Source organism: Pholis gunnellus (assembly GCF_910591455.1).
Source record: "Pholis gunnellus genome assembly, chromosome: 21".
Classification (NCBI taxonomy): Eukaryota; Metazoa; Chordata; class Actinopteri; order Perciformes; family Pholidae; genus Pholis; species Pholis gunnellus.
Window position 1 is genome coordinate 17063327 of NC_136548.1, and position 10769 is coordinate 17074095.

Here is a 10769-nt window from a genome sequence, read left to right on the forward strand (position 1 = left end):
TTTAAATGTTTCCAACATGAACTCCTCTCCCTGCTACTGAAGTGTTCTTTTCTACTTTTGTAAAAGCAGAGTACACACTTATTGACTTAATGTTATTCATGCGTGAATGGATCCTTGTATTTGGTTGGGGATGGTATTCAAAGCTTGGCACGGGTCCCAAATGAACAACCGAGTTGTGCTACGATCTCGGCCCCTTGAACCTCTAACACAATTCTCCCTTTGTCTCCCAGGCTATCTGTTTGAAAACGACTCCCGTGTGGTTCCAGAGAAGTTTGAAGGTGAGCCAGCTGCACCCATAATCCCCCCCCCCTTGCATTCACACAGAATTTAATTTGCCCACCGCAATCCACTTGGTGAGGTGTTAGTTGGATGACAGCAGGTATCGGAGAGAAACTCTATATACCCGACCATCCTCTCGTGTAGACGTCAGGGATCCTCATGTGAGAGGTACACGGGTCTTGGTGTACTCAGAAGCTTAGTTAGGGGTTCGGTTTCCCTGCACACACGATGTGGGGCTCCTCTGTCAAGGTAAAAGAGAGAGACGAGCAGTTTCCCATGGCGTTGTCGGTGATTGACGCTAAAGCAGATTGAGTGGAGAGCCTCGGGGTTTCGGCACTGGTTGAACCAGTGAAGTGTGCAAGTTCATTGAGAAACAACAACAGCAGTAACTTAGCTGAGCTTCTCATGTTCTGTCACTTGTGTACAACATATCCAGTAACCGGTAAACAACCAAGAACTAATCAGTGTCCACTTACCTACATATTGCTTAACCCAGTATTATCAATTATTTGTTTTACTTTCAGCTTTTTCTCGCCGTCACATACAATTCTTCCTATTCCCGTCTCAACTAAACGCACTGCTGCCCCTTTTTTAGCGGGCAGTTTGATAAGCCGTAGTTAATGAGCATTTGATTCAGTTTACGTCAGTATGCAAACATGAAACATCGAGATTAGATGACCTAATGATGTACTGGCCCCACTACAATTCAGAGACTTCTTCCAGCGGTTTGGCTGGTCAAAATGTCCTTGTTTGTATATTTGAGTCCCTAATTTAATGGCCTGATGCAGATTAAAGTGCAGAAAATGTATCAAATAAACTTGTCTGGGTGTAAAGTACAACTGAAGCTACAGAGATGTTTGAGTTGCATCATAAGCTGGTCAGATTCAGTGACTCCCGGTGCATTTGTAACTCAAAGAAAAGCATTTCGACATTTCTGATCATATGCCCATAAACGCGCTGACGTCCGGTCTCTTCTCTCCTCGTCCCCAGGTGAGGTGAAGCAGGAGGGGGGTGGTGTTTTTCGCGAGGGCACACCTTACCAGCGCCGGGGCTCTTTGCAGCTCTGGCAGTTCCTGGTGGCCCTGCTGGACGACCCGGGCAACTCCCACTTCATCGCCTGGACGGGCCGCGGCATGGAGTTCAAGCTCATTGAACCTGAAGAGGTTCGTGTGAAACTATCTTTTCTTTTCATCAAAAAATTAGCATTTTTCTTTTGAGACAACATAAACAGGAAAATGGTTTGTCTAAACGCTAAGAGTAGAGGTGCAGTTTTGTAGAACTCCTTCGATTAATCACAGTATTGAATTTAGCTCTGAGAGAGACGGTGTAACTTTTTGATTTGACTTCCATATAGTCTGAGGTTTTTCTTTTGAAGCAAGCATCTAGCTGCCATTTATGGTACAGCATCTTTATGCGTTTGTGTTGTGTTTACTCGGATAGTAAAAAGGGATCTTGAGGTTCTTTAGGCCTTAGCCTGTTTCTATCAAAACTGTATAAATATCACCTTATCTCATCAGATGCTGTTTAATATGCATCAGCACTATTTTTGTTTTTGTTTGCCCGTATCCACAAATACTGGAGAAGCGTCGATAGGGATCACAATGCTAATATGAATCTGATAAAGACGGCTCGAGTTCTTCTTTGAATGAATTTATGTTAGCGGTGTTTTTAAAGTGCCACCGAGATCAGAGCGATTAGAGGTGAGATTTGGCCGCTTTTCCTCACAGGTCTTATGCTCTTATCCATCTTCCATTAGTCCCCCATTCATTATTCAACACATGAAACGCTGGATTGATAAATGAAGGACAAGCGCTATCACAGAATCATCCAACACCCCCCCCTGTCGTCTCTCACCTCTTCACGTTGCTTTAGTCGAGACATTTTTTGCGACGTTTTAAATCTGCAATTTGATTGGACGAATCGGACAGCGTCCGTTTGGGTGGGTCCTAATACTGTGTTTTCCATTATCTTTTCACTGTACATTAAAAATGAATGGGGTAAGAGTTTTACAAGAGCAATTAGGGCTGAGAGCACACTTAGAGATCAAACAGGGCTGCTGGCTGGATGGCCACTGTGGGATACAACCTGCCTCTCCCTGAGTCATGAATCTCAGCGTCTCCCTCCCCCCCCAGCTTTACACTTTCTTCCACTATCTCGGATGTTTGTCAACATTAAGCTTGTTCGCTGATGTGAAATGATTTGATTTACTTCCCCGTTGTCTGCGTGGGGCTGTGAGACACTCATTCTCTATCAAGAGTTAGAGGTCCCTCGTCAGCTGAGGGTTCAATTTTGGGTTGCGAGTGTATTTCATTGGGCTGCCTGTGACAACCAGCCATGACTCTTATTTCACTGTGAACACTGTGGGACTCTGGTTGCATTCAAGTGGTAATGGGTTACATAAAAAGGAAGTGAATCCACATGTGGGGACTCGCCCTGGCCTTTGCATGTTGACGCTGTTGAGTTAAAGAGCAAGAGGAGGCTTTGGCTTGTCACAGAGGACCCCTAGTGGTCACAGAATGGAAATACACACAACTGCGTCTAATTATGATTTTTGGGAATATTCAATTCAGGAAGAAAAATGCTGACGCCAACGATTTTCTTTTTGTTGTCGTGTCATTTGAGAAGGGCTGTATTCTTAAGCCCTTCAAAAGCATGCAAATAACCACTCGCCTTTTTTAAATGAACCTCACCGAAGCTGAACTGAGCCAGGAGTGTAACCACAGCCATTTCCTTTTCTTCCGTCCTCTCTCTCCGTCTCAGGTTGCCAGGCTGTGGGGCATGCAGAAGAACCGTCCGGCCATGAACTACGACAAGCTCAGTCGCTCTCTGCGCTACTACTACGAGAAGGGAATCATGCAGAAGGTACAAAACACACTTTTTTTATAATTTGTCCTTATTTTGACGTTAAACAGCTTTTAGACATTTTTCTTTTTTACTCTTCCTAAAACCTTAAGCTTGCTAAAGTTTCCTTCCGTATGTATTCATAGTAGGATAACTAGAACCCGTCCACCTTGATCAAATGATGGTACCACTTTATTATAACGTGCTTTTATAAAGGCTTTATAAGTGGCTTTTAATCATGTTTTTTTTTATCAGTTATAAACTGATAAATGAGAATGACTTTTGGGTTTCCTGGTTGTAAATATTCCATTCGGCACAATCCACCATGAATGCGGTTGTGATTGTTAATAAACCGTTAAAAGATCCAGAAGTGAAGTGGCCAAATGATTGATTGGAAAGGGTCTTTCTGTTAAAATGAAATAGCAAATTAAGCAGCATAGCATGCCACAGAAATGTCACAATAAGTCATATGTCATAAAAATATAAGATTAAAAAAGTCATAGTATAGTATTTCATAAAAGTCTTAGTGTAATATTTCATAGTAAAGTACCTAGAAGCAACTGAAAAGTCTGTACAGCTGGAAAAGAAGCGTTAAATGCACTTTGTATATATATATTCCTTCGTGACTCAAGCCGTTCCCTCTCCCTCTCCAGGTGGCAGGGGAGCGCTATGTTTACAAGTTTGTGTGTGAGCCCGAGGCCCTCATCTCCCTGGCCTTTCCCGACAATCAGCGGCCCAGCCTGAAGGCCGAGTTCGAGCGCTACGTCAACGAGGAGGACACGGTGCCCCTGTCCCACCTGGATGAGGGCGTGCCCTACGCCACGGAACAAGCCCCCCAAAACATGGGCCCACAGCCCTACTCCAAAGGCTACATGTACTAAAGCCAGCCCACACCCTCCCCTCCTTTCTCCCCACCTTCAGAAATCTTCCTGTTGTACTGACCCATCATCATACACACCCCCCCGAAATCCCACGCACCTCTTGCACATGCCCACCCCATCCACTTGTATATAAGGCTATGGCGTTTTTGTTTTAAATTAATCTCATTCGGGATTTTTTTTTTGTTATGTTTTTAAAGAGCTGCATTCTTCTCACATCTGAGGCCTATTCAATCCATAAACATGACTGTGGTTGGAGAGATTGCGTAATAAATACCCATAATAATACCCAATTTGAAGTCGAGACTTTTCTTTCCTGTTTTTTTTTTTTGTGATGAGGCACATTGAGGTATTCTATGACGTGTCTGTTTTTGTTTTTCATGCTATGAAAATTTCAGAAAAGTCATAGTATAGTTTGTAGAAAAAAAGTAATATTATAGTATTTCGAAAAAATTAATAAAAAATTAAAGCTGCAAGTTTGGTACCAATCAGACCCAGGGTCTAGGAGAAGTGATTTTTTTTTTTTTTTTACAAAATTCAAAATGGTGGAAAATGTTGGTAGGCGGAGCTTAGGGTCCCAAGAGGATTTTTTGTAGAACTCATTCAGTTGCTCATGTCTGTAAAATCTTAAGTAATTTGGACATACGGGCTGTCGGGGCTTGCCTTTCCATTATCTAGGTGGCGCTAGCGAGTAATTTTGTATGCTCGAGCATTGGACCCATAAAATATCAAAATTTCCCGCAGTCCTGATATGCTCGCCAAATATGGGGAGGTTGGGGACATGTCAGATACCCTTAAACAGTTTTTCATCATAGGGTATAATAATAATTCCTACAGATACAATAGGGACCTCGCGGACCCGACGTTGTCGGTGCTCGGGCCCTGAAAATAAAGTAGCTTAAGTAAAGTTATGACTTTTCGACATGGTACACTGACTTTTTCATGACTTTTTTCGACATCCTAACTAAAAAAGTAACTTTAAAAGTAAAGTAACTAAAAAAGTAACTAAAAAAGTAAAGTAACTAAAAAAGTAACTTTAAAAGTAAAGTAACTTTAAAAGTAACTAAAAAAGTAAAGTAACTTTAAAAGTAACTTTAAAAGTAAAGTAACTAAAAAAGTAACTTTAAAAGTAAAGTAACTTTAAAAGTAAAGTAACTAAAACAGTAACTTTAAAAGTAAAGTAACTAAAGAAGTAACTCTAAAAGTAAAGTAACTAAAAAAGTAACTAAAAAAGTAAAGTAACTTTAAAAGTAACTAAAAAAGTAAAGTAACTAAAAAAGTAACTTTAAAAGTAAAGTAAAACCGCTCATAATTCCTCTTCTAATAGATTCTAATCAGAATATTGAATTCAGCACCTTTTAAAGGAACAGTTATTAGGAAATGTGCTTATTTGCTTTCTGGCTTAAATTAAATGAGAAGATTGATACTTGATTGATAGAAAAGAAGCATGTTTCCCATAAATTACTATTTCTTTAACCAGAACATGCAGAAAAGACGGATGATTAAGAGGCAGCAAAGACTAAACGTGCATCAAGTGTTTATCGGCAATTACGAAAAACATTTTTTTACAAAACATATGGATTATTCTGTATATATGTATAGACCATCACATATTGTCAAACGTGTTTACAACTGATTCATTTATTTATTTAGCAGACTGTCCAGGTTTGGCAAAGAACTAAACTAAATGTCTCAGGTTCAGTTGTTCTGCACTTCACAGTCTGTCCACCAGGTTCACCAGCACGAGGCACAGCAGCTCATCAGCAGCGTCTGAACGCTCGCGAGATCCTCCAGGCGTTCGGTTCCTCGTCGCGGTTGTAGAGAGGTTCCAGTTTCTGTTGCCTCTTCTGCCGGCTGAGGCGCGTCGGGTCTCGGACTCGGTAGAAAGCCGGTGCAAACTCCACCAGCCAGCGAGGGTCGATGGTGGTCACCTCCCGCATGTACTCCTTGGTGGTCAGCACCAACTCGTGGTACACGAGCCTGCAGGAAGCGTGACGAGGACAAAAAGACAGTTAATAATGATGATCAGGGCTGTTTGCAACCAATGACATTAAAAGAGCTTCAACGAATAGGAAACTTATGGAAGCCCATTTCCGCCAGCAAATTAAAATAAGAAATCCACCCAAAAAAAATTATATATATATCCACCCAGAAAAAAAAAGTTTTTTTTTTTTTTTTTGCATGTCGTATTTGTTCCGGAAAAAAAGAAGAAAAAAAAGATTATGATTTTTTTTTTTTTTTTTTTTTGCTGGAAAAAATACGACATGCAATTCTAGACAAGGTAACTATTACTGGTGACTTTTGTAAATGTTAGATGTTATATATCATAAGTATTAATATGTAGAATTGCATGTCGTTTTCATGTATGGCTACAAAAAAAAAGAAAGAAAAAAAACAATCTTTTTTTTTTTTTTCTGGGTGGATATATATTATTATTTTTTTTTGGGTGGATATTTTATTTCTTTTTGCTGGCGGGAATGGGCTTCCACAGAAACTGGTTTTCAAGCACAAGCGACAAAAATTTGGTGGTTCCAGCTTCTAAAATGTGAGCATTTTAAGCTTTTCTATGTCCTACATGAAACTAAAAATCTTTGCATTTTTTGGTATTTTCTTTTATAGACAAAACAATGATTTGATTTAGAATAATCAGTAAAAAGTAAGTAACTAAAAAAGTAAAGTAACTAAAAAAGTAACTTTAAAAGTAAAGTAACTAAAAAAGTAACTTTAAAAGTAAAGTAACTAAAAAAGTAACTTTAAAAGTAAAGTAACTTTAAAAGTAACTAAAAAAGTAAAGTAACTAAAAAAGTAACTTTAAAAGTAAAGTAACTAAAAAAGTAACTTTAAAAGTAAAGTAACTTTAAAAGTAACTAAAAAGTAAAGTAACTAAAAAAGTAACTTTAAAAGTAAAGTAACTAAAAAAGTAACTTTAAAAGTAAAGTAACTAAAAAAGTAACTTTAAAAGTAAAGTAACTAAAAAAGTAACTTTAAAAGTAAAGTAACTAAAAAAGTAACTTTAAAAGTAAAGTAACTAAAAAAGTAACTTTAAAAGTAAAGTAACTAAAAAAGTAACTTTAAAAGTAAAGTAACTAAAAAAGTAACTAAAAAGTAAAGTAACTAAAAAAGTAACTTTAAAAGTAAAGTAACTAAAAAAGTAACTTTAAAAGTAAAGTAACTAAAAAAGTAACTTTAAAAGTAAAGTAACTAAAAAAGTAACTTTAAAAGTAAAGTAACTTTAAAAGTAACTAAAAAAGTAAAGTAACTAAAAAAGTAACTTTAAAAGTAAAGTAACTAAAAAAGTAACTTTAAAAGTAAAGTAACTTTAAAAGTAACTAAAAAAGTAAAGTAACTAAAAAAGTAACTTTAAAAGTAAAGTAACTAAAAAAGTAACTTTAAAAGTAAAGTAACTAAAAAAGTAACTTTAAAAGTAAAGTAACTTTAAAAGTAACTAAAAAAGTAAAGTAACTAAAAAAGTAACTTTAAAAGTAAAGTAACTAAAAAAGTAACTTTAAAAGTAAAGTAACTTTAAAAGTAACTAAAAAGTAAAGTAACTAAAAAAGTAACTTTAAAAGTAAAGTAACTAAAAAAGCAACTTTAAAAGTAAAGTAACTAAAAAAGCAACTTTAAAAGTAAAGTAACTAAAAAAGTAACTTTAAAAGTAAAGTAACTAAAAAAGCAACTTTAAAAGTAAAGTAACTTAAGTAAAGTTATGACTTTTCGACATGGTACACTGACTTTTTCATGACTTTTTTCGACATCCTATACTATGCTGTTTATAACTCTGCAGCAACTCCCTTCATCAACATCGATTGTCTTCCTTCAGGATGGAGTCCAATCGCCAAAGACGTTGCACTATTCACATTTGTACAATGTGTAATAAATTATTGTGAAATTCTAATGAAGTCTCTCCTGATTGAATGACTTTTTGGACTGTTTTTCGACTTTAACCCCAGTAGAACAAACTGAAAAAACACAATTGGGTTTCATCATTAAATTCTTTTCTTTACTGCATTTGCACATAATTCACTGAACACACGGAAGTCCAGAAGCATCCAATACATAAACTGACCGATGAAAACAAGGTAAAAACAATACGTCTGTAATAAAATACACTTTCATGTTCTTATATGCATAATATAAAAACAATAAAGGAAAATATTTAAATTGCAGTAATTACTATTTACAAAAGGCCTTTTCTTTTAAAAGGAACTTTTACAACTTCAGTACCTAAAATAAATCAAACTATATGCAGGTCAGGTGCAGTAGTACAAAAAGGCTTTGATATCAGGAGAGTAAGGTGACAGTTTTTCAGCAGGACAGAAAGGCGGGATAAGGCCTGATGAACATTAGGTAGCCTAGAGGAGCGAGTGCTTTTCCTCCGTTTCGTCTCTGGCCGGTCCAGGTTGCCTTCCAACCCAGCTGATATCACACAGAAGTTCCAAATCATCAAGGATGATAGGGTGAGGTCATCGCTAACGGAAATAACGAGCCTGTTGACGAGGGCAAACATATCAATAGTACAAACTACTAAACTTTTTCCCCCTATCATGTCCTACAGCCCGTCAACGGCCTCCCTACTGCACAGACCTGCTTCTTCCTGTTTCGCCTGCCCCCTTACACGAGCCAGGCCATCCTCGCTGAGCATCTGCGTTACTCCATCCACAAATGTCCCTCCATCGACAATTACATGCTGACCCACAACACCGACGCAGCAGACAGCTCCGACACAGAGGAGTGAAGCGGCCAGCTGTGGTCAACCTGGTGATGAATGTATCTTCTCCCATGCCATGCACATTATGCACTGAACACAGACTTCTATTCGCCAAACCTGTAAGGTAGTGTACTGTACTGTTTATATGTTGGTTGAAATTAAAGATATGTGTAGTTTTGGTTTTCCAAATGTGCAAGGTGTTGTAATTAATGCAGTGCTTACTCTGAATCAACACTACAGGGATACGGAATAAGAGTAACTAAAAAAGTAACTTTAAAAGTAAAGTAACTTTAAAAGTAACTAAAAAGTAAAGTAACTAAAAAAGTAACTTTAAAAGTAAAGTAAAACCGCTCATAATTCCTCTTCTAATAGATTCTAATCAGAATATTGAATTCAGCACCTTTTAAAGGAACAGTTATTAGGAAATGTGCTTATTTGCTTTCTGGCTTAAATTAAATGAGAAGATTGATACTTGATTGATAGAAAAGAAGCATGTTTCCCATAAATTACTATTTCTTTAACCAGAACATGCAGAAAAGACTGATGATTAAGAGGCAGCAACGACTAAACGTGCATCAAGTGTTTATCGGCAATTACGAAAAACATTTTTTTACAAAACATATGGATTATTCTGTATACATGTATAGACCATCACATATTGTCAAACGTGTTTACAACTGATTCATTTATTTATTTAGCAGACTGTCCAGGTTTGGCAAAGAACTAAACTAAATGTCTCAGGTTCAGTCGTTCTGCACTTCACAGTCTGTCCACCAGGTTCACCAGCACGAGGCACAGCAGCTCATCAGCGGCGTCTGAACGCTCGCGAGATCCTCCAGGCGTTCGGTTCCTCGTAGCGGTTGTAGAGAGGTTCCAGTTTCTGTTGCCTCTTCTGCCGGCTGAGGCGCGTCGGGTCTCGGACTCGGTAGAAAGCCGGTGCAAACTCCACCAGCCAGCGAGGGTCGATGGTGGTCACCTCCCGCATGTACTCCTTGGTGGTCAGCACCAACTCGTGGTACACGAGCCTGCAGGAAGCGTGACGAGGACAAAAAGACAGTTAATAATGATGATCAGGGCTGTTTGCAACCAATGACATTAAAAGAGCTTCAACAAATAGGAAACTTATGGAAGCCCATTTCCGCCAGCAAATTAAAATAAGAAATCCACCCAAAAAAAATTATATATATATCCACCCAGAAAAAAAAAGGTTTCTTTTTTTTTTTTTGCATGTCGTATTTGTTCCGGAAAAAAAGAAGAAAAAAAAGATTATGATTTTTTTTTTTTTTTTTTTGCTGGAAAAAATACGACATGCAATTCTACACAAGGTAACTATTACTGGTGACTTTTGTAAATGTTAGATGTTATATATCATAAGTATTAATATGTAGAATTGCATGTCGTTTTCATGTATGGCTACAAAAAAAAAGAAAGAAAAAAAACAATCTTTTTTTTTTTTTTCTGGGTGGATATATATTATTATTTTTTTTGGGTGGATATTTTATTTTTAATTTTTTTTTTGGGTGGATTTTTTATTTCTTTTTGCTGGCGGGTATGGGCTTCCACAGAAACTGGTTTTCAAGCACGAGCGACAAAAATTTGGTGGTTCCAGCTTCTAAAATGTGAGCATTTTAAGCTTTTCTATGTCCTACATGAAACTAAATATCTTTGCATTTTTTGGTATTTTCTTTTATAGACAAAACAATGATTTGATTTAGAATAATCAGTAAAAAGTAAGTAACTTTAAAAGTAAAGTAACTTTAAAAGTAACTAAAAAAGTAAAGTAACTAAAAAAGTAACTTTAAAAGTAAAGTAACTAAAAAAGTAACTTTAAAAGTAAAGTAACTAAAAAAGTAACTTTAAAAGTAAAGTAACTAAAAAAGTAACTTTAAAAGTAAAGTAACTAAAAAAAATACTTTAAAAGTAAAGTAACTTTAAAAGTAACTAAAAAAGTAAAGTAACTAAAAAAGTAACTTTAAAAGTAAAGTAACTAAAAAAGTAACTTTAAAAGTAAAGTAACTAAAAAAGTAACTTTAAAAGTAAAGTAACTAAAAAAGTAACTTTAA

At 36.8% G+C, this 10769-nt stretch overlaps 1 protein-coding gene across 1 annotated transcript in view; it reads left to right on the forward strand.

Moving 5' to 3' along the window:
* etv4 (ETS variant transcription factor 4) overlaps nucleotides 1-4268 on the forward strand; it is a 28696-nt gene extending 24428 nt beyond the window's left edge. Inside the window, exons 9-12 of the mRNA XM_079182372.1 lie at nucleotides 231-278; nucleotides 1270-1442; nucleotides 3040-3141; nucleotides 3774-4268. Coding sequence (XP_079038498.1) covers nucleotides 231-278; nucleotides 1270-1442; nucleotides 3040-3141; nucleotides 3774-4001 — 551 coding nt within the window. The 3' untranslated portion in view covers nucleotides 4002-4268. The remainder of the gene's footprint in view (nucleotides 1-230; nucleotides 279-1269; nucleotides 1443-3039; nucleotides 3142-3773) is intronic.
* Nucleotides 4269-10769: the final 6501 nt, after the last annotated feature.